General features: G+C 40.9%; 1 protein-coding gene across 1 annotated transcript in view; it reads left to right on the forward strand.

Annotated features, from left to right (window-relative positions):
* Nucleotides 1–24,890, forward strand: part of UGGT2 (UDP-glucose glycoprotein glucosyltransferase 2) — a 115,054-nt gene that overhangs the window by 34,445 nt on the left and 55,719 nt on the right. The window contains exons 9-13 of the mRNA XM_038759255.1: nucleotides 3,770–3,869; nucleotides 7,460–7,520; nucleotides 14,167–14,258; nucleotides 15,138–15,288; nucleotides 24,110–24,229. Of these exons, the coding sequence (XP_038615183.1) occupies nucleotides 3,770–3,869; nucleotides 7,460–7,520; nucleotides 14,167–14,258; nucleotides 15,138–15,288; nucleotides 24,110–24,229 (524 nt within the window). The remainder of the gene's footprint in view (nucleotides 1–3,769; nucleotides 3,870–7,459; nucleotides 7,521–14,166; nucleotides 14,259–15,137; nucleotides 15,289–24,109; nucleotides 24,230–24,890) is intronic.

Raw genomic sequence — 24,890 nt, forward strand, 5'->3', positions numbered from 1 at the left:
AACATCTTATTTATTAGAGAAGCAGCGTGGCTAAGGAGTCAGAGGTCATGGGTTCAAATCCCAGCTCTGCCAATTGTCAGCTGTGTGACTTTGGGCAAGTCTCTTAACTTCTCTGGGCCTCAGTTACCTCATATGTAAAATGGGGATGAAGACTGTGGGCTCCATGTGGGACAATCCGATCATCTTGTATCCTCCCCAGAGCTTAGAACAGTGCTTTGCACATAGTAAGTGCTTAAGAAATCCCATTATTATTATTATTATTATCTGTAGATCTTGGTTGTCAAGTAAGGAGCAAATTACACTTAAGTCTAAGGGAAAACTTGTCCCACAGTTTGACGGTTCACACCCACATTTCAAAATGTGTTAAATATGAATCTTGGGATATGCCTAAATTTTATGAGTCTGCGTTTCAGAAGAATCAGTCAATCAATCAATCGTATTTATTGAGCACTTACTGTGTGCAGAGCACTGTACTAAGCGCTTGGGAAGTACAAGTTGGCAACATATAGAGACAGTCCCTACCCAACAGTGGGCTCACAATCTAAAAGGGAAGAAGGTATTTTTTAATAAAGATAGGGCTTTGCAAACAGTCGAGCTGGAATTAGAATCCAGGACCGCTGCCTCCCAGTCCCAGGCTCTCTCCATTTGGCCATCGTACTCCTCAACTGGACAAAACAGCCATTGCTGGGTGACTTTGGATAACCCGCTTAACTTCTCTGGGCTTCAGTTTCCTCCTTTTGTAAAAGGTGGAATCATTAGCTATTAGACTGTGAACCTTGTGTGGAATAGGAACTGTATCCGACTTGATTATCTTGTTTCTACCCCGGTGCTTAGGACAGTGGGTGGCACATATTAGGGGAAAAAAAAGAAAGTCATCACTAATGTGAATCCTTAAATATTTTTTTTCAGTTTAAGCTGTCTGTGTTTGAGATACACGTGAGCCTGTATATTACTGGTTTAGAAACTTCTTTTAATTCTGGGTTAAAAAAAAAACAAACTAGCACAGGAGCCTCAACATAGATTCACGGTAAAACGGGAACAAGATCATGTGTGTCTTACAACCTAACATGGGTGTTCTGTACATAAGCTAGGTTATTGATCAACCAATCAATATTATTTAGCATCAGTTGTGTGCAGAGAAATCAGTCACTCAGTAGTATTGAGGACTTACTGGGTACACTATACTAAGCACTTGGGAGAAGGGTCATGTGTAGAATGTCATGAGTAGAATGACTTTTCAGAAAAGTGATTCAGGTAGCATAATCAAGTTATGGACTGGAGAAGGGAGAGGCTGAGAGTAGGGAGTTCAACCAGGAGGCTAAGATGGGATATGACATGGTAGCTGTTTGGATGGGGAGAAAAGATCAAATTCTGAAGATGTTGTGAAGATAGAACCTACAGGATTTGGTAACTGACTGAATATGTGGATTGACGGAGGGAGAGTCAAGGATAAAACCAAGATGGTGAACTTGTGAGTTAAGGAAGGATATTGGTGTTATCAACAGTGTTGGGATGGTCCCTGGAGGAGTAATGGGTTTGGTAGGAAAGATGAGTTCAGTTTTTATCATGGTGATTTGGAGTTAACGTTAAATTAATCTCACAGTAGATAAGTGGCAGAGCTAGGATTACAAACAGGGTCCTCCATAATGTTTTCAACTCTATCGTGTTGCCTCTTTAGAATTCTTAAGTGCTTAGAAAAATATGAAGAGCTAGATTTCCCCATTTTTAAAAGGCATGTTTCATTAAGCTATATACAATTTCATGGAGTGAAGGTAAACACACTCAATTACTATATTCTTATTCAGAGTATCTTTGCTAGAACTGGCTCACGGTTAAACTCACCCACTCTTAAAATAAGAAAGTGACAACCTTGGTGCTTTTTTGTAATTACTGTATTAATAAATTGAATAAAATTGGGTTGAGAGTCTTTAAAGAATACATCCTTGAATTTCTCTCCAAGTTTGCAGGGTCCTTCTCATGAGAGCTTCAAGTTGTACATCTGAGGTGATATTTCATTTAATGTTTAATATTAATAATGTCTTAATATTTAATATGAACTATTATTCAATATTGATAGTATTCCAATCATAAAGCTGAAGCAGAATCTTCATGGAGGAGTTTTTCATGCCCCTCCCACTTTTTGAATTAAATGAGGGAAATCTGGAAAAAATCTCCCTTAACAAAATTATCTTTTATTTTGGCCATCCTACATTGCTTTTTATTCCTTTTTGTATTTAGTATGCCTCTTTTTTTGTGCGGAAGCAGAGGAGACCACGTGGGAGGGAGGGAAAGAACCCTATTTATTTTCTTCTCCTTCCCCTTTTTTTTACTTTTTTCCTCTCCTCACTTCTGTCTTCTCTTTCTCTTCTTTGTCCCTCTGCATTTCCTCCTCATTTGCTCCTTTCAATCAATCAATTAATGGTATTTTTTGAATATTTACTGTGGGCAAAGCGCTGTATTAAATACTTGGGAAAGTACAGTACAGTAGAGTTGGAAGTTCCAATCCTTGATTGTAAGGGACTTGCAGTCCTCATCAACTTCCCTCCCACTCTTTTCCTCTTGTGGCTCACTCAAAGCCCACTCAAAAAGGAAATATTGGCACCTATTGTGAGTCCCCCTGGCTCGAATCAACCAGGTCGTTCCTGGACCGGGGGAGCCGCGGAGACACATAGAGGAATGAGACTGAGCCCCTTCCTTCCTCTCCCCCTCGTCCCCCTCTCCATCCCCCCATCTTACCTCCTTCCCTTCCCCACAGCACCTGTATATATGTATATATGTTTGTACATATTTTTTTTACTCTATTTATTTATTTATTTTATTTGTACATATCTATTCTGTTTATTTTATTTTGTTAGTATGTTTGGTTTTGTTCTCTGTCTCCGCCTTTTAGACTGTGAGCCCACTGTTGGGTAGGGACTGTCTCTATATGTTGCCAATTTGTACTTCCCAAGCACTTAGTACAGTGCTCTGCACATAGTAAGCGCTCAATAAATGCGATTGATGATGATGATAGTAGAACCAACCACACCTCTGATCACCAAGGTTGCTGTGGAAAGTTTTTACTTAGTTTTACCAGCATGCAAGGGAGTGACACATACACACACAGTCACTCCACCAAGAGTCCAGTACCAGTCTGCTGGTCAAGCCCGTTCTGCCAATGCTTCTTTCCGCTTTCAAGTGCTGCTCCCCTGCTGCGGCTACTACTCCAGGTGCTTTCCTCTACGTGCTGCCTCCCTCCTTCTCTTGCTGCTTCTGTATGTCTCAGTGTGCCTTCTGTATGCCTCCTCGTGATTCAAAACGAGTTCCTTTTATCTGCCTTAGGCATAGTAGCTGTGGCTCTATGTGGTAGTCATTGATTGATCCAGGCCCGTTCTTGGGTAGAACAGGGAGAGAAGGTCACACCTCCCTCCATGCTCCACCCCACACAGGCCAGCGATCACCTTGAGTAGAGCCCATCAGTGCCTTCGCCAGTCTTTTCCTTCTTGTTCATTCATTCCATCATATTTATTGAGCGCTTACCGAGTTCAGCGCACTATACTAAGCACTAATTGTTCACAGGATCAAAAACAGTCACCAATAAGGCAGCTTGTTGTGGGCTCTTCACAGCACCCGTGATTAAATATATAAGTGTAAGACCCCAAAGCAAGTGCAATCTTTTGTGTACCTGAATAAAATGCTATTAGGATGTAGTTGCAATTTATCACGTGTATGCATGTATAAAATGCTTACGGGCTGTGGGAATTACTGACCTATGGTTTCTTTCTTCCAGATATTAGTTTTCAAGCAGCTTCACAGATTATGTCTACTCCTGTTTATGATGCCTTAAAATTAATGAAAGACATTTCTCAGAACTTCCCGATGAAGGCCAGGTATTTAAGAATTCTTTGTTTTTTATTTAACTGTCTTTTAATTTAAATGGCCTTTGAGCTGGTCTTATTGTGAATTTGCAAAATGCACACTTAACAAATTTTAAAGTGTAGAGGATGGTATCTTCTGATACTGTCCTTTTGAATAGTGAAAATAAATAGTGTCCTTCTCCTTTCCATAAACTCATTGTAAAAGCTTTTAATGACTATAACTAAGACCATGCATTAAATTTCAGCTGGCTTTCTGTGCTTCCAAGGGCTTTTGTCCATCTTATTGATGGAGGATATGTTCAGGTGTTCATTATGGTTTTCTTGTCGTCTCTATAAAGCTCTCTTTTTGTCTATGATGATGGTTCTTTCTGCATTTGTGTGTGTATGTGTGTGTCCAGAGCTTCTTTAGTGCTGAGGCAAAATGCTTAGTTTGGTGGCCATAAACACAATTTCTGGATTTCCTGAGCTTGGATAACCCACCTGTAGCGACATATGTTTCTTAGCTTGATCCATATCTCCAGCCACAGATTGGTGTGGGTCTCTGTTTTGTTTTGATCCTGAGGACCTGTGAGTTGGTAGTGTTTTATTTCTTGCCTCACTAATTATTATTATTTGTTAAATGCTTACTATGTACTAAATGCTGGAATAGATACATGGGGCTCCTAGTCTGTTGGAGGAGAAAAGATATTGAATCCCCATGTTGCAGATGAGGGAACTCCGAGGCACAGAGAAGATAAGTGGCTTACTTAAAGACACACAGCTGGTTAGTGGCAGGCCCCAAATTAAAGCCAGCTGCAAGGTTTTTGACTTCACTCACTTCTCGTTCATCAAACCAAAATCTCGAAGGCGCACCTTGGATGATAGAAAGTTTGTGGATTCTTCATTCTCTTTCTTATATGGTGTAATCATTTTATTCCTCAGTGGGGTTGAGTACTACTTGGTTTGTGCTGGGATTGGGTTCCTGGGACCTGTGAGCCTAGCCAGGTTAAAGTCCTGAGACCAGAGGAAGAGCTGCAGAGCTTTTTTGGCAAGAGTTGCATTAGATCTCTGAATGTCTGCATTTAAGAACTTTTTGCAAGAGACTAGAAATTGAGGAGTTTTGACTCATTAAACACCTGTCACCTCTTCATTCAGCACTGCTGCTGAGCAATTTCATTTAGCAATGAGATGAGGTCCTGACTTTGCCCTACGACTACTCAGATTTAGCTGCTATGAATGGCCAGTCTCCAGTTTGGATGGTAACCGCTTAAATACCATTAAAAAAATACCAATTATTAGTATTTAATGGTGGTATTTAAAATTTAAAATAAATTTCCTTTATTCACCCAATTGGTATTTAGGTAGCAGACATTTTTATCATTATTTATCTTTTGTTGATGAATATCACCAGTTATTTTATTTTTAGAGTGTACGTTTGTTTACATGGACATTTTCGGTAAGACTAAATATTATCTGTTATATCACCCTCAAATTTTTAAACCCAGATTTCAAACTTGTTTTTACTAAGCTATCAATATTACATAAAAATTTACTTTCTCTAGAATGGCTTATAAAAATTTTAGAACTAGTGGAATGCTTTATAGGACCTTAGCATTTAAAAGCCTTAAAGTTCTAAATAAACCAGTATTGTTATATTCACTTGTTAAATCAAGATTGTGGAGTTTACTAGGATTAAGCCATCTAAATCCTGAACCAATTTACTGGTAAATCTGTCATCCCTTTCTTATGGTAGCCCCAAGAGAGGTGATGCCTGGAGGGCAGATGCTTCAAACACCAAGAAGGTGCTCAGAAGTAGAAATGAGCACCATGGTTCTCTGGCGGTGAGCGTGGGGCCCCGTAAGGCTACAATAAGGAGAGGGTATTCAGCAATTGCAACTGTGACAATTGCAGCTTTAGCTAACCTATCGAGGAGGGATGCCATGTTGGTCCTGATCCAAAGGGTGATCTCTGTGAGTGTCAACGAAAGACAGATATACCAGCCGTTACAGTCTATCCCCTTATGTATATTCATGCATTCAATCATATTTATTGAGCGCTTACTGTGTGCAGAGCACTGTACTAAGCGCTTGGGAAGTACAAATTTGCAACGGATTGTCGGTGTCTTCTGTTATCGGTCCTCTTCTCCGTCCGTATCCTTCCGTGATTGGTTGGTTGTGTGTGCCGGTGTCTGCTTCTCTTTGTGGGCCCCCTATCTCCCGGTCTCTTTGTTCTTCCTTCCATATCTCCTGGTGGTCAGTATTTCACAAGCCTTGCATTTCATCTTACACCTGACCTTCCACTTTACATCCTTTTCTGCTGCATTCCTGCCATTCTACCTTACTTCCTCAGGGATTCCCTCACCTTTTCCCTGGTTCTGTAAACGCATAAACTGACATCCCCTCTCCTCTGTCATGTATACCCCTACACCTTGCATTTGCTTGTACTCCCAAGTGCTTAGTACAGTGCTCTGCACACAGTAAGTGCTCAATAAATACGATTGAAGGAATGAATTAATGAATTTGCTGGAGTGCATTCATTCAGTCATATTTATTGAGTCCTTAATATGTGCAGAGAAGCAGCGTGGCTCAGTGGAAAAGAGCATGGGCTTTGGAGTCAGAGGTCGTGGGTTCAAATTGTGGCTCCACCACTTGTCAGCTGTGTGACTTTGGGCAAGTCACTTCACTTCTCTGGGCCTCAGTTACCTCATCTGTAAAATGGGGATTAAGACTGTGAGCCCCATGTGGAACAACCTGGTCACCTTGTAACCTCCCCAGCGCTTAGAACAGTGCTTTGCACATAGTAAGCGCTTAATAAATGCCATCATTATTATTATTATTATTATGTGCGGAGCACTGTACTAAGCACTTGGGAGAGTACAATATAACAATAAACAGACACACTCCCTGCCCACAATGAGCTTAGTGCAGAAGACCTTTTTCCCCAACCACAAAAGATTTCCTGAGATCAAATTCCTTGGTGAATGAAGGTGAAGGTTCTGTTGGGCTTATTTTGCCCTGTGAGGAATTTGATAGAGCGAGGACTATTTGTGGGATTTTATACCCTTTGGGTACCTACACTTCAGTGCAGAAAGTGTTGTCTGAACAGAGAAACTTGTGATAGGAGAGAAGAGGGATTCCATTGATGAGAAAATCACTGATTTTTCAGAGAATCCTCATCAGCCAGTGGGCCTAATGCTGATGTTTAAATTAGTGATTTTTCCCCAATTGCAACAGGGGGGGAAAAGTGCAGATAAATGAGGCCTAGAATTTCCAGATTTCATTTCTAAGCAATTAAGTAGAAATTCAGCAATAAATGAATAATTTGAGCAATGACAAGTTTAAGGATTGCTGCTGAGGTGCTACAGTAAGAAAATTATATAGGAAATTCTGTGCTTTTGATCAAGTCTGTGGTCTTGAATTAGCTATCAGAATAGAGCCTAGACTTGTATATCTTCCAGGGCTCTACCTAAACCATTTCTTTTTCTGACAAATTTGGGATGGTGACAGGACAGAACTTCTTGTGGGTTTTTCTGTTCAGCTGGCATCAGTCTGAAGAGAAATCCTCCGTCAAAGAAGGATGTTTAAAGGAAGGATGATTGATATCAGTATTTATTATTTCTATAGATCTCTGACAAGAATTGCCGTAAACCAAGACATGAGAAAAGAAATAGAAGAAAATCAAAAGGTTTGTTCTTTTCCTATTCGTTATAAATTATTGTTGGAATATGGCTGCCATACTTGTTCTGAAAGTATGGAAAATATAAATTTTACACTTTTCTACATTAAAATAATTGAATTGATTTCAGTTTCTTCTTTTCTCTTATTTATTTTTATGTTTTTAACAAATGGCTTGTTGTATGTATGCTTAATTTACTAATTACTTCCTATTAATTGAAAAAGGACTTAGTCAATTCTCCCATTCAAAAGGGTCATGAGGTACAGTGCCTGGAATCATGTGGAAAAAAAGACACTAGATTAAAATCTCATGGATATTTAAGTGTGTTTAGATCACGTAGGCCCACTGTATTCTCACAGAATTGCATGGATGACCTTTGAAATATGAATGAGACCTGAACTTGATTTAAATAGTATCTTATATGGAGAGGTTATTTTAAAAACAAATATCTCTGATAGAGATAAAATAATATTGGATTACATATTTTACTTCAGTTGTATGTTTCCAAGCATCTAGTATATAGCTATTCCTGTGTTGGTCTTGTGACACTGTTTGGCAATTAGCATTGCTATATTGCTTATGAACAGAAAGGGTCCCATTAAATCATGAAACTCATAATTTGAGTTAAAATGTGGCTTTCCCAGTGGATTGGAAAAATCCTCCGATAGAAGCTTCCAGGTCCCTTACGTCCATAACCGTAAGCTCTTTATGGATGGGGAACGTGTCTGCTAATTCTGTTGTACTCTCCCAAGCATTTAGTGCAGTGCCATGCACATTCATTCATTTATTCAGTCGTATTTATTGAGCACTTACTGTGCGCAGAGCACTGTAGCTAAGTGCTTGGAAAGTACAAGTCGGCAAAATATAGAGACAGTCCCTACACAACAGCAGACTCACAGAGCTCAGTAGGTACCAATGATTGATTGACTGATAAAACATGGTAGTATTATGGGGAACTCATCCCTAATTTACTCTGAAGGAGATGGGAATGGGTCAGAAAGACCCTCTTCAATTTAAACATTCATTCTGCAATGACATAACTTCAGGCTCTTAATGAACTACTCTTATCAGCCAACTTTGCAGCTTGAGCTATGATTCTAGTTTATTGATTATTTTGGGTGTTTCAGTAAATATCGGATACAAGTCTTAGTGCTCTTTTATTAATTCATTCATTCAGTCATATTTATTGAGCAGTCACTTTGTGCAGAGCATTGTACTAAGCACTTTGCTTCTCCTATATTCCATTACAATCAGTCAATCAGTAGTGTGTATTGAGTGCCTGCTGTTTGCAATACAGTGTACTAAGCACTTGGGAAAGTATAGTAGAACTTTACCCTCAAGGAGCATACAGGGAAATCATCACTAAAATAAATTACAGATCGGAGAAAGAAATAGAATGTGCAAGATAGATGCATAAGCACTGTGGAGGTTATGTGTATTTAAGTTCTTAGGTGATGTGGAAATGCTGAAGTGGCAGTTAGGGGAAGATCTCCTGGAGGAGATGTGATTTCAGAAGGGCTTTGAAGGTGGGAAGAATTTTAGTCAGTCAGGTATCAAGGAGAAAGGATTTCCAGACAGAGGGCAATTGTATGGTGGAAGCAGTTACGTGAGTAAATTACTCTTCTGCCTCATAGACTGTGAGCTTGTTGTGGGGCAGGGAATATATCTACTAATTCTGTATTGTTCTCTCCCAAGTGCTTTGTACAGTGCTTTTCTCAGTAAGCACTCAATAAATACCACTGATGATGATGACGATAATGGTGATGGATAGTTTAGGGCAGCCAGTCCTGGAAGCTGGAGGTAGCCCAGATGGCTTGTAGAGATTTCCCTCCAGCCTTATGCTTCTGTCATTTCTGTTACAGTAATCATCATTTGCAGAGAGCACTGTGCATATGAACATTCTTTGTTAGAAACTAATTATTATATTGCCCCAAGCCTCAAACACTTTTTAGTCTTATTCCCAATTACTTTGTTCAAATTTCATTATCTTGGATGGAGATAATTCAGTTAGGCACAGCTTACAAACCTCTTCTCCTAGAAGGAGATATGCATTTCTAGTGATTTATTGTTGGAGTTTGAAAGAGGAAAAAAAAAGATTCCTAGCACTAATGAGTAAAATAATCTCGGTCCTGCTTTATTCAGGGTGCCAGCTTATTTACCTTAGGTGTTCTGCTCATTATACCAAGGGAAGACCCTTTAAACTGAAGATCTGCCTGCTCACGTCCTCTGTTCTTCTCCTTTTCCTTTACCATGTCCCAGTTGTACCCATCTGTCTACTCCCCCGGTCAGTCTCTGATCCCTAAAACTCCATCATACCCCTTGCCTATCTGCTACCCCAAACCCTGCCCCCCAGTACAAACACGCAAATCCACTCCATGCTCCCCTTCCACAACTCTGCTCCCCTGTAGTCTGTGGAATTCGCACTTCCTCAGACCACCAGGAACCCCCTCTCATTTGCCCTTCATTTCCCAGTGTTGCTTTTGGTCTGTCACCTTCTCCTTCATCGAGTCTCATGTCATTTGTCTGTACCACTCACTGCACCTACTGTTCTCCTCTTCCCACCTCTGCATTTCTGACTCACTTTGACAAAATCCTTCCTTTCCTACTCTCACCCCTTTCTCCCGTTCTGACCATTGGGAACTTCTGACTCCAAGTTGGTGACCCCTCTGATCGTCTCCAACCTCATCAGCTCTAACCTACCTACAGGTGTCTAACCTACAGCTCTAATCTAATAATCTAATAATCACTGTGCCTCATTCTCACCTGTCCCGCCATCGACCCCCAGCCCACGTCCTTCCCCTGGCCTGGAATGCCCTCCCTCCACACATCCGCCAAGCTAGCTCTCTTCCTTCAAAGCCCTACTGAGAGCTCACCTCCTCCAGGAGGCCTTCCCAGACCGAGCCCCCTTTTTCCTCTCCTCCTCCCCCACCTCTGCCCTACCTCCTTCCCCTCAGCACTTGTATATATTTGTACAGATTTATTACTCTACTTGTACATATTTACTGTTCTGTTTATTTTGTTAATGATGTGCATATAGCTGTAATTCTATTTGTTCTGATGATTTTGACGTCTGTCTACATGTTTTGTTTTGTTGTCTGCCTCCTCCTTCTAGACTGTGAGCCCACTGTTGGGTAGGGACTGTCTCTATATGTTGCCGACTTGTACTTCCCAAGAGCTTAGTACAGTACTCTGCACGCAGTAAGCACTCAATAAGTACGATTGAATGAATGAATCCTCACTGATTTCCTATTATGACCCAGCCCATACACTTCCCTCCTCTAATGCCACCCTACTCACTGAACCTTGATCTCATCTATCTCTCCACTGACCACTCGCCCACATCCCATCTTTGGCCTGGAATGCCCTCCCTCTTCATATATGACAATTACTCCCGCCCACCCCCTATCAAAGCCCTATTTAAGCACATCTCCAAGCGGACCTCCCTGGCTAAGTCCTCCTTTCCTCTTCTCCCACTCTCTTCTATGTCACCCTTACACTTGGAATTTCACCCTTTGTTCACCTCTCCCTCAGCCCCACAGTGGTTAGGTATATAGCCATAAATTATTTATTTATATTAATGTCTGTTTCACCCTCTAGACTGTAAGCTTGTTGTGGGCAGGGATCGTGTCTACCAACTGTTATAGCGTCTTCTCCCAAGCTCATAGTAAAGTGCTCCGCACACAATGATCACTCAGTAAATACGGTTGGTTGATCAATTTAATTCTAACCTTCTGATCTGCCCCTCTTGCCTGCGACCTGGCTCCACTGCACTTGTGAGGACTCCCTACCCATCTTCCTATCCCTTGATGCCAAAGTCCACACCTTCAACTCTGTTCTCCACCAAATTCTACCTTCTCATCCTCTTGTTCCTTCTTCACTCTTCCACCACCATCAACACCGCCTCAGCCTTGAATCACCCCACAGTCTGCGTCCTCTGCTCCTGCATGTGGCTGAAGGCTGCTGGCAGAAACCTATGCTCTGCATCAGCTACTTCAAATCCACTTGTACCTGCTGTAATTCAGCTCCCTCTCCAGCCTAGCAAGCTTCTCACTTGGGAGATATCTTTACTACTCAGCTCCAAAGTACTGAGAAACTAGGAATTCCTTCTTTAGGAGGCTCATTGAAGAAGTATTCTCCTTTTAAAAATCCACATTGTTTGTCCCAAAGAATTAACATGGCCATTGGAATTAGGGTTCTCATTCCAGCTATGCCTGATGGGGCTATGTACTATCACTAATAAAGAACCATCATGGCCTAGTGAAAAGAGGATGTGTCCGGGAGTCAGTGGACTCACCCTGTCATATTTTTGCTGTGTGAGACCTTGGGCAAGTCACTTAACTTCTCTGTGCCTCAGTTCTCCTGTTCTCCCTCCTACTTAGACTCTGAGCCCCATGTGGGATAGGGACTGTGTTCAATTCAATTAACTTGTACCTACCCTAGCACTTAGAATGGTGTTTGACACATAGTAAGCACTTAACAAAGACAGGAAGCAGCATGGTATAAGAAGGATCTGGGTAATAATCCTGGTTCCATCGCTTGTCTGCTGTGTGACCTTGGGGAAGTAACTTAACTTTTCTGTGCCTCGGTTACCTCATCTGCAAAATGGAGATTAAGACTGTGAGCCCCAAGGAGACAGGGACTGTGTGCAACCTGATTAATTTTTATCTACCCTCGTGTTTAGAACAGAGTTTGGCGCATAGTAAAGCACTTAAGTACCATAATTATTATTACTAGTTATTATTAAATACCATTTAAAAAGGTTTCTGACCAAAGAACTATGTCCATGAGTCAGCAGACCACTGTACTAAGCACCTGGGAAAGTACAATTCAACAGAATTAGCAGACACATTCCCTGCCCTTAACAAGGGTACAGTCTCCTGGGAAATATTTGGCTAATGTGAGTGGCAAAAATGGCAGTAGCTCCCAAGACCTGTTGGGTTCAGGCACTAAGCTGCAGTTTCTTCAGCTGAAAATGTGTCCTGGGTATAAAATCACCTTTATGTACATTTCACTGTGTGCGGCATCCCTCCCCCGCATTCCCTTGTTGTCCTCCATGTCCCAGAAGGAGTATAAATGATAGGGAAGAGAAAGTGAGAGTTGTATTGCACAAACCCCTAGAACTAAAATCAATCCTTTCTGCAGGTTCTCAGTTCCGAAGTCTCAGGACTGAGGCAAATCTTTCATTCTTGAAGGGGGACAAATAATAATAATAATGATGATGGCATTTATTAAGTGCTTTCTATGTGCAAAGCACTGTTCTAAGTGCTGGGGAGGGTACAAGGTGATCAGGTTGTCCCACGGGGGGCTCGCAGTCTTAATCCCCATTTTACAGATGAGGCAACTGAGGCACAGAGAAGTTAAGTGACTTGCCCAAAGTCACACAGCTGACAGTTGGCAGAGCCAGGATTCGAACCCATGACTCTTGACTCCAAAGCCTCCTCTATTTGAAAAAACTCCTTTGGTAACACATTCCTTGGCTTAGGGGTGTTTTCGTGGTGGAAAATGATTACCTGTATCAAATGTGAATCTCTCCCAATGGTGTTCAGGCCATTTTTTCTCACTGTGGCATAGAGGTAGCAGACCTCTTGGGTCACCTACCCATGGAGCCTGATTCCAGTCTGCTTAGGCCAGTGCAAAGCCAAGTAAGTAGTCAGTGGTATTTATTGAGTTCTTATTGTGTGCAGAGCAACAGAGCTGGTAAGATGTGATCATTGATCAAAAGGAGTTTATCTATGGAGGAGAATGTCATGCACATTCTTCTCAACCCTCCCTCCCTAGTTCAGATTCCTTATTGCAGCAGCCCCCGCCTTTTCTTATGCTTTTGGAAAAGGGCAGATAAGGCCAGCCACCTTTGTTGCTTCCAAAATTATGGGCAGCAGATTGTTCAAATGCATAACAAATAAAATGCAGGTAATTAAATAAGAAACCAATATAACAAAGAGATTTTACTGGCATTTCAATTATTCCCAGCCAATTGACTTAGTGGAGAAGTTGTGATGAAAATAAAGAAGTTCTGAATAAATCTCCCTCTCCCCTTTCACATCTTCTAGAAAACATCCCGTCATGATTGAGCAATTTTTTAAGACAGCATGTGACCTATTACCTTTGAGGCTTAACCACCTAATGGTGTTTACATCTGATTGGTAATATAATTAAAAATGAATAATCTTTCCACAAGTGGCTCCAATATTAAGCAACCTGCCAACATTTCAAAAGTAAGCAATTTTCTTATTGTTAAGCTCAAAGCTAAGTCTTGGTAAAGTGTCTCTGGTAAAGATGATTAGCGAGCTTAGCATGGCATTGCTGTCTAGCCAATTAGCAGAATAGATGTTCACTCCATTGAGAATGCGAGGATCTTAAATCTGGAACCATACTCCTGGTGGAACAAATAATTGCCTCCTCTCAGCACTCATGCTCAAGTCTCAGCTCCAGACTCGCAGTTTGTATCTCCTAGGGAGATAAGGTTTAGGAGTACTATATTAAAAATAATGAGGTAGTTTAGAGATAAAGGACAACTGGCCTCCAATCTGTGTTGCTACTGCCAGTTCTAAGAATCTTCATGTTCAGTTCTTTCAGCAGTCTATTTCAAGATCTAGGATACTTAGACTCTCTTTCATTTTCTTGATTAACCAGACAGTTTTATTTCTATCTCAAGAATTTCCCTGAAGTCCTTGGAATTCAGCCTGGGGATGCTCGTCTGTTTATAAACGGTCTCCATATTGACTTGGATGTTCATGATCCTTTTAGGTAAGAATGGTATTAATAATAATAATAATAATTTTGGTATTTGTTAAGCGCTATGTGCCAGGCATTGTTGTAAGCGCTGGGGGAGATACAAAGCAATCAGGTTGTCCCACACGGGGCTCACAGTCTTAATCCCCATTTTCCAGGTAAGGTAATGGAGGCACAGAGAAGTGAAGTTGCTTGCCCATAGTCACACAGCTGATAAGTGGCGGAGCAGGGATTAGAACCTCCGACTCCGAAGCCCGCGCTCTTTCCACTGAGCCATGCTGCTTCTCTTATAGCCGAATAGTCATTAATTTTGTTTTAATCATTCCAGGTTTGTTTTCTTTTAAATGTAGTGACTTTCTGACCTCCCATAGTGTATTATTTGAGTTTGACACTTTATGGTTTGAAGAATTATACAGAACTAGCATGTGTTTCCAAAGGTATGCTGTAACCCATTATGTTAAGCAGTTTGCATTTTTAACAATTTACTGCTGTAATGTTTGTGCTTCATAGTTTGGGAGTTTGTATTTGACTTATCTTTGCTTCTTGAACTAGTGATAGAAGTAGTGACATGAATACCATGCTTCCTCTTGTCTTGCCTAGGGATTATATCTCCAACTAGATGGGAAAAAATGTACAATGTCATATTCATTCTTTCATATTTCTTATTGAGATTTGATTACCATATTTCAACCTACATAGAGATTGCCTCGGAGCCTTGCTAGAATTAGGTGCCTTTAGTATTAGAACGTAGTCATTTGTAAAGAAAAATTTAGAGTTATTATTGTTAGAACATTTGGAATGGCTCAATGAATCCCTTTTCATGATTTAAAATGTTAACATTGATTTTGAAATCAGGAAGATATTTTGGATTTATTTCTTCTCTTTCAATTCAAGCATTTTGGAAATACTAAAATCAGATGGGAAGGTAATGCATGGCCTTCATGATCTTGGACTCAGCGAGAAAGACCTCAGCAGACTTCTAAGATTAAATGCACATTCTACAGATGTCAGCTACGCATTAGATATTCGTCATCCTTCAATTATAGTAAGTACATAAATAATCCTGTAGCATAAATGATAAGCAAATTATCTAGGGTAATTTTTGGAGCTGACCTTTCCAAATAAATTAATGTCTCCCAGAAATAAGATGGGGATTTTAGAAATGGTCAAGGACAGGGCGATGGGAGGGAACACAATTAGAGTGTAAACTCCAGGTGGGGTGTAGGAACAGTGTTTCCTAACTCTTTTGTAGTCCTCCAAGTGCTAATTACAGTGCTCCGTAAATACCATTGATTGATTGAACAGGAGGTGGAAAGAATGGGAGAAGTAGAGGTCTATGGAAGAATATGAGATGCAGCAGATTGGGAAATAGGAAGAAAGCAGATTGGGATTAGGTTGGTGATAAGGGAAGGGGAAAGATGGTGACATAGGGAGAGTTACCAGGAAAGGGGAGAAAGGGAAGGTAAGAGAAGTTGATGAGGCAGGCTGGAGAGGGAGGATAGTGGAGGATGCAGCATACTGTAGTGGATAGAGCAGAGGCCTGGGAATCAGAAAGTCATAGGTCTAATCTCGGCTCTGCCACTTGCCTGCTGTGTGGCCTTGGGCAAGTCACTTCACTTCTCTGTGCCTCAGTTACCTCATCTGCAAAATGCAGATTGGGACTCTGAGCTCCACGTGGGACAGGGACTGTGTTCAACCCCATTTCCTTGCATCCATCCCAACGCTAAGTATAGTGCATGGCACATAATAAGTGCTCAACAAATACCATTATTATTATTACTATTATTGGTCTGGACAGAGCACTTTAACTCTGAGTGAAGCAGAGATTTCAACTTTTGATAGTTTATCTTTGCATCAACAGTGTTCAATGTTTTGTGTTCTAATTTTTATGATTCTCACTGTTCCAAAAGGTGGGCTTTCAGTGTCTCATATTTTGCTGTTTCAAATTCAATGACGGAAAGTTTGTTGGCAAGATAGGAGGTACCCAGAGCTCAGGTGAAGGCAGCTGCCGAGCCTTTGACTGCTACCAAGCCACTGCCATCGTTAAATATAATCCAGCAGTCAGGAAATGCTGAGATTGGGGCAACAGCAAACGTGGTCTCTCTTCACATTTCTCAAATGTTCAGACATTATCCGAAGACCAGAGTGTGTAGGGCAGTGAAGTCAGGTGGCATTCCTTGGAAAGATTCCAGAGTAGAACCAGGAAGCTGATTTGGGAAGGCAGATTCGCTGGTCATGTACAGCCTCTGATACCCTTTCTGAAGGTTTTGTGCTGAGGCAGTGCATGGCAGATATCATCTTTTAGACTGTGAGCCCACTGTTGGGTAGGGACTGTCTCTGTATGTTGCCAACTTGTACTTCCCAAGCGCTTAGTACAGTGCTCTGCACACAGTAAGCGCTCAGTAAATACGATTGATGATGATGATGATGATGATCTTTGGTGCCCAACTGCTTCAGTTGTGAACAGAAGAAGGGGAGTGATTTTTTTCCCTATGTAAATCTCCACAGACAGGGATATGCCAGGGTCAATTTTCATAGGGTTGTTTTTTCCTCCATGGGGTGAAGAGGAAAATATGGCTCAATAATCATAAATTCTTTTTTCTTTGAGGATTTATGTTTGAATTTTTCCTGAGAGAATACTAGCATTCTCAATACCATGGGGGGAAAAAACATAGAATGTTACACATTATGAATACTAGTATACCTTGCTCCATCCCTGGTTAAAAATTTCCGTTTCTGAGGAGAAAAGGGGGGATTATAAGAATACACTACATTACTATATCACACTACAGTGCTGGTAGAAATGTTCCCTGCCAACAGTGAGCTAGAGGGGGAGACAGACATTAATATAAATATATTATTTATAAGCCAGTGTCCTGAATCCCAGCAAATTCGTCTTCAAGGACAGCGTTTTCGTTCATTTTACCACTAGCCAGATTCCATGGAAGAGAATGGGCTGGAAAGCCTTGATGTAGTTCTGGTACACCTGTGTTCTCATAACAAGGCTGAACTGGGTCCTGGAAACAGGACACACTGGATAGTGAAACTGTTAGCACAAACCAATTCTAGAAGTCTCGGGGGACATCCATCTTGATGCTTTTGGCATCTTCTGTCTCTGCGTTTTAAGTCTGTTTTTCTCTGATCATTTTCTCCCTAGAATGATGTACAAGCTACAGCAACATAGCAACTTCCAAGGTCACTGCATGACAAAAATATGAACAGATGAGTGCTTTATCTGTGTAGATTGCTCAAGGCTGAAACGTCACAGCCATGTTTATATTATCTGTCTACAAATGTCAATCTCACTGCCCTAATGAATACAATCCAAGCACTCTAAGTAGAATTTTGCCCCACTATGAACAGTGAGAAGTTGACATGTGCCTACAGATGTGATAGTGGGAACACTGTAAGAGGGAAATAATTAGAATTTAGTTTGTTTTCAGTTTAGATGTGATTTGAGACTAGGTGAGAAATTCTCACATTTTGTAATTATTATAGCTACCATATGGTGCTGAAGTAGAGTTGACTAGCTTGGTGCTTGTTTGTTGTAAAACCGTTATTAATTAAGGAGCTTTGTTCTTTCTCTAGTTCACATTAATTAGTCTGTTGTTGGGAACCCATGAGTCTTTTTTATCAAAAAGGAAATTAAAATAAATATTGCTGTTCAGTGGTTTTGTGAAATTTAAAAGGCTCCTGCATTCATCAGTTAATATTGAAATACATCATGCTTTACTGCGGATGTTAAAATGCCAAACCTCTGCAATTAGTTTTCCTAAGCATTTTCAATGGAGTTGAAAGTATTTTTGAGACTGGAGTCCTACATGTAGAATCATAGGTATTAAGGGAATTGTTAACTTGGAGCTGAAGCTGCACAGACCTAATTATGAGCCTGCCTGCTCTTATGAGACACCTGAAAAATTTAGCTGATTTTTTTTCCTGCAGATTGCTCTTTTGAAGCAAAATACCTGCTGGGTATTTCCGTTAAACTGGGGGTACATCTGTATCCAAATGCCATGTGATGCAGATGTAAAGTCCTGTCTGTTTACTTGCAGTAGATACCTATTCTCCATCTACACCCACTTCCTTGGAGAACTCATTTGTTCCCATGGCTTCAACTACTAACTTTATACAAATGATTCCTAATTTACCTCTCCAGCCCTGATGTTTCTTCTTCCCTGCTTTCAGGACATCTCTACTTGAATGTCCCACTGACACCTCAAATTAAACATGTCCAAAACAGAACTCCTGGTCTCCGCACCCAAACCTAGTTTTCCCCATCTTTCCCATCACTGTAGATAATACCACTGCCTTCCATATGTCACAAATCTGTAACCTTGGAGTTGTCCTTGACTCATCTCTCTCATGTAACCCACAAATACAGTGTTACCAAATACTATCAGTTTTACCTTTACAACTTTACTAAAATCCACCCTGCCCTCTCCATCCAAACCTCAACTATGCTGGTCCAAGCACTTACTCTAGTCCACCTTGATTATTGTATCTGCCGTCGTCACTGATCTACCTGTCCCGTGTCTTTCCCCATTCTAGTCCATACTTCACTCTGCTGCCCGGATCATTTTTCTAGAAAAAACCTTTCAGTCTATGCCTCTCCACTCAAGAACCTTCAGTGATTGCCCATCCAACTCTGAATCAAACAGAAAATCCTTATTGTCGGCTCTAAAGCACTCAATTAGCTTACCTTACCACCCTGATCTCCTACTACAGTCCATCCCCAACACTTCTAGACTGTGAGCCCACTGTTGGGTAGGGACTGTCTCTGTATGTTGCCAACTTGTACTTCCCAAGCGCTTAGTACAGTGCTCTGCACACAGTAAGCGCTCAATAAATACGATTGATGATGATCTCACTGACAACCCCATTCTCGTGACCTCCCTCTGGCCTGCTACTACCTTCCCCTCCATATGTGCCACTCTCTCCACCTTTAAAGCTCTATTAAGGTCATATCTCCTCCAAGAGGCCTTCCCTGATGAAGCCGTCTTTTACCTGACTCTCCTATATCGTCTGAGCATTTGGTAATAATAATAATAATAATGATGATGCTATTTGTTAAGCACTTACTATGTGCAAAGTACTGTTCTAAGTGCAGGGGTAGATGCAAGGTCATCAGGTTGTCCCATGTGGGGCTCACAGTCTTAATCCTCATTTTGCAGATGAGATAACTGAGGCACAGAGAAGTTAAGTGACTTGCCCATAGTCACACAGCTGACAAGTGGTGGAGCCGGGATTGGAACCCATAGCCTCTGACTCCCAAGCGGATGCTCTTTTCACTAAGCCACGCTGTATTCACCCTCAGCCCCACAGCACTTCTATACATATACTTATAAATTTATTTTTAACATTACTCCTTCTCAAGACTGAAAGCCCACTGTGTGCAGGGAGTGTCTACCAACTTAGTTGTATTATGTTCTTCCAAGAACTTAGTACAGTGCTCTGCACACAATCAGCATGCAATAAATGCCACTGATTGATATAAGCACACTTCATACAAATGTAGACACGAAAATTGATTTTAATGTTTAAAGATATTTTAATAACCTATGGATAACCTTAAGTGCAATTAACTGAATTTTTTTAAACGCTACATAATCAGACCTCTTAATCTGCATTATAAATGTATCCAATTATGTAGTTTCCATGAAATTATCGTAAACGATGTTTCTTCTTTTTGAGTTTTGGGACTGGGAGTTAGAAGACCCAGTTTCCAGTCCTGGCTCCACCGATTTCCTCTTACTTACTACCTCAGTTTCATTTGTAAAATAGGGCTAAAATACCTGTTCTCTCTCCCATTCAAACTTACACAGACCAAATCTAATCCAGTTATTTTGTACCTACCCCAGTGCTTTGTTGGGTAGTAAACACTGTATAGTCCATCAATATATTTATTGCATGCTTACTTGGAGGAGTACAATAGAGTTACTAGATACTATCCCTGCCTTCAAGGAGCTTTCAATCTTGCAGAAGAGGCCAACAGTAAAATAAATTACAGGTATGCAGAAGGACCAGGTTTGAAGCTATTTATATAAGTGCTAAATACCATCATTACTGTATTACTTTATTAAATTAAATTTTCCTAGAATCAAGAGGTTACTTGAAAGATGAAATTAGCCATAGAGTGATTTACTGGGACAAGTTGAAGACCTGATGGTATCATTGTTTTCAAAACAGTGCAAAAATTTGCATATGGAATTCATCATTTTATTTTGAAATTTACCTCGGCGGAGCCCATTTTCCAGTCAGTCATGTTCATGAGGTCCCCCAGGAAAATAAATGGATCCTGGAGCCATTCCCTGAAATTCAAGTGCACAATTATGTAGGGCCATTCCCTGCGTGAGATGGGGCATCCCAAAATGAACTAATTCCTCTGGGATTAACATCTCTTAACTACGCACGTGACTCTTCCTGCGTCTCAACGCTTTCCTCAATTCTAAGTCCTAAAACAGCATAAAGTTAAAAGTAATCAATCACATATCCTATATCCCATATCCTGTCACCTACAGTTCCTGTCTTGTACTTTGATAAATCCAACTGGTAGCCAACTCTGTGTGCTTGTCAACATTTTTCCAAGTCCTCACAAATACTTAGAGAATACCCTTCACCTCCATCTGGCCCTCACCTTGGGGCCTCACCGCTCTCACCTGAATTTTACCTATTCCTCAGATTTACCTTATATATATCTTTCCCTTCAAGCCTTCTATTCCTTTTTCCCTTTTGCTATTCTCATTTTCCCCACACCCTCCGGCTCCCGTCCATCCCTGGGAATGTTTTTGAAGTGTTAGAAGGTGTCTTATATCCAATTTATTTATTTTTTCCCCAGTTCTATAGAAAATGTTTCCCCCATGAGCAGCCCGCTCTCCTAAAAAAAAATCCTGGCGCATAGTAAGAAGAGTCACCTGAAATTTTCCACCGTGTCCCAGTTGTGGAAAAAGGCTAATTTTATATATGCATTCACAGACAAGACCTGTCTTTTCCAAGGATCAGGGTTTTTTTTTATTACATTTTATTTCATTAAAATGTAAATTGCTGTTGAAAATCACAAACCTTGATCGTGTACTTCTATAAAGCAATCTTAAATGACAGTGTGAACTAATATATTCATGTACTCTCTGCTTTTACTGAAAACTTACAGAAATGAAACATCACTAATAAGCACTCAACAATGATCTAATTTGGTGGGATGTGAAGCTCTAGTATGTGAAACATCTGTCTCTCAATCAATCAAGCAGTGGTACTTACTGAGTTCTTACTGTGTGCAAAACACTGTACTAAGCACTTGGGAGAGTACATTACAACAGAATTAGCAGACAGGTTCCCTGCCCATGACAAGCATACAGTCTAAAGGAGATACAGACATTAATATGAATAAATAAGTGATTTTTAGTATATAATATAAAGGCATATGCACAGGTGCTGTTGGGTTGGGGGTGGGTTGAATATCAAATGTTCAAAGGTCACATCCTCCCTTCAAAGCCCTACTGAGAGCTCACCTCCTCCAGGAGGCCTTCCCAGACTGAGCCCCCTCCTTCCTTTCCCCCTACTCCCCCTCTCCATCCCCTCCACCATACCTCCTTCCCCTCCCCACAGCACCTGTATATATGTATATATGTTTGTACATATTTATTACTCTATTTTACTTGTACATATTTATTCTATTTATTTTATTTGGTTTATATGTTTAGTTTTGTTGTCTGTCTCCCCCTTCTAGACTGTGAGCCCGCTGTTGGGTAGGGACTGTCGCTATATGTTGCAAACTTGTACTTCCCAAGCGCTTAGTACAGTGCTCTGCACACAGTAAGCGCTCAATAAATACAAATGAATGAATGAAGAAGCTAAGCCACTCGTGTTACATAATGTTCTCTAATCTGTGGGGTAATATTCTTTTATGGTTCCAGCCAAAATCATTATGTGGAAGACATCTGGATTGAATCTTGAGTTGTTACCAATAATCTCTATCTAAGTGATCATTTCCAAGCAAGAAGTCCACAGCATCACTTTTCTTCTTTTTTTTTATAGCACATTTTTGTGTGGTACTTGTCAAGCACTTACTATGTTATGTTAGGCACTAGGGTAGATACAAGATAATCAAAATGGACACAGTACCTGTCCCACTGGGAGTTCACAGTCTGTCAGAGAGAGGAGGATTTAATCCCCATTTTACAGGTGAGGTAACTGATGCACAGAGAAGTTCCCAGTCCAAGGTCACACAGCAGACAAGTGGGTGAGCTGGGATTAGTGCCCTTGTCCTGATAATTTGAAAGAAGAAATGTGGTTTTGTAGAATAGATGTAGCATGAGATAATTATGCCAAAGAGGAATGATTTAATATTAACCTGTTCTCTTAATCCAGAGTATTGTAGTCAGTAAGATTCTGTCTCGTTGCATGGCAATTTGTTTTTTTGTTTGTTTTGTTTTTTTGCTTTTGTTTGGTTTTTGCATTTGTCCGAGTGGGTCAGGTTCCTCAAAGGTAAATATTGAAAATAAAAAGATATCTCAATTTTTTCCTAGCGTAATCGTGGTACTTTATATACTTTTTAGCTTTCCACGTTGGGAAAACAAGCTGTCCTCCATAACTCACTCTCTGCTCCTCAGGGATTGAAGGCAAGGTCAGGTAGTGGGAAGCCCAAAGACCCCCACACACCTCAGTAGCCTGTTCCTGGTGATAGAGAGCAGGGGTTGGGGAGGGGGATTTTCTTTTTGCTTTGCTTTGTGGGGTGATACTTGATGCCACAGGGATGGCTCGTAAAGTTGGGGGTGGCCTGAGTCTAAGGAGATCCAAAAATTGTCTGGCCCTGATGATAGTCAATTGCTCACTGTACCACTTATGTTTAAATCTTAAATATTTGCTTTTTTTCAATCTTTAATTTATTTAGCTCTCTGCACACAGCAGGAACTCAACATATATTTTCAGTTGATTTGATTCCCATTGAGAGGCTGACTGCTACACCCTGACATTCTCTGACATTCTCAAAAAGTTTCAAGAACCTAATTTACTGTTTGTGCACTCCTTTAGGTTTGGGGAAAACTCACATTTATTCCTCAGCACTATTTAGACTAACCTTTTTTTAATGATATTTGTGAATCACTTACAATATATCAGGCACTGTACTAAGCACTGGGGCTGATAGAAGATAATCAGGTTGGGCACAATCCCTTGTCCCGCATGGAGCTCACAATCTCCATCCCTATTTTACAGATAAGGTCACTGAGGCACAAGAAGTGAAGTGATTTGCCCAAGGTTACACAGCAGACAACTGGCGAAGTTGGGATTAAAACCCAGGTCCTCGGCCCTTATTCTTTCCACTAGGCCACACTGCTTCTTATTAGGCAGGCTCTGCTGAATATTTGACAACTTTCGTTAGGTACAAAAGTTGTATCTTGTATCTCATCTGTCCATTTGTCCACCTGTCCGTCCGTTTACCTGTCCGTCCATCCATTTGTCCATCTGTCTCTCTGCCCGTCTGTCCATCCATCTGTATGTCCATCTGTCTGTCCATATGTCTGTCCATCTGTCCGTCCATAACGAAGCAGCATGGCCTAGTGGGAATAACCCAGGCCTGGGAGTAAGAGGACCTGGGTTCTAATCCCAGCTCTGCTAATTGCTTGCTGTGTCCTTGGGCAAGTCACTTAACTCTGTGCCTCGATTTCTTCAGTTATAAAATGGTGATTAAATACTCCTTTCTCCTACTTAGACTGTGATACCCAACTGGGAGAAGGACTGTATCCAACCTGATTAACTTTTATCTACCCCAAAGCATGGAACAGAACTTGACACATAGTAAGTGCTTAAAAAATGCCATAAGAATAATAATAACGATTTGAATATGAGAGCAAATTATTGATTTCTTCTAGTGGATCAATGACATAGAAAAAGATGACATGTACGAAATGTGGCCTACCAGTTGCCGGGAGCTTCTGAAGCCCATATTCCCCGGAAGCATACACCAAATTAGGCGCAATTTTTACAATCTGGTAAGTTTTTCATTTCACACAAGATATTTTACACTGTAACAAAGTAAATATGCAAAAGCATTTAGAGATATTTAATATGAATGTCTTGCATTATAAGTGATTTAACTAAAGGCCCCGTCAAATGTTAAGGACGGAACTAAGAACTAAGACGCAGTGTGGCTCAGTGGCAAGAGCACGGGCTTTGGAGTCAGAGGTCATGGGTTCAAATCCCGGCTCCGCCACTTGTCAGCTGTGTGGCTTTGGGCAAGTCACTTCACTTCTCTGGGCCTCAGTTACCTCATCTGTAAAATGGGGATTAAGACTGTGAGCCCCCCGTGGGACAACCTGATCACCTTGTAACCTCCCCAGTGCTTAGAACAGTGCTTTGCACATAGTAAGCATTTAATAAATGCCATCATCATTATTATTGTTGTTATTATGAACTAATGAAGGGGAGAAAGTCTTGGTGGGAGCAGTAGCTATTTAGGAGAGAGAGAGAGACTGAGAGAGATTGACAGAGACAGCCAAGAAACGCCTTGGGGAAGAGGGGTAGGGGAGATAGGAGAGCAAGTGAGGAGCCCTGGCCACTGGGAAACTACGTATGCCATTTCCCTGTTATTTCCTCCCATTCACGTTACTCCCCATATTCTACTATTTCTTCCCAAGCACTCGTGGCCAACTC

The sequence above is a fragment of the Tachyglossus aculeatus genome, chromosome 17 (genome assembly GCF_015852505.1).
Source record: "Tachyglossus aculeatus isolate mTacAcu1 chromosome 17, mTacAcu1.pri, whole genome shotgun sequence".
Classification (NCBI taxonomy): domain Eukaryota; kingdom Metazoa; phylum Chordata; class Mammalia; order Monotremata; family Tachyglossidae; genus Tachyglossus; species Tachyglossus aculeatus.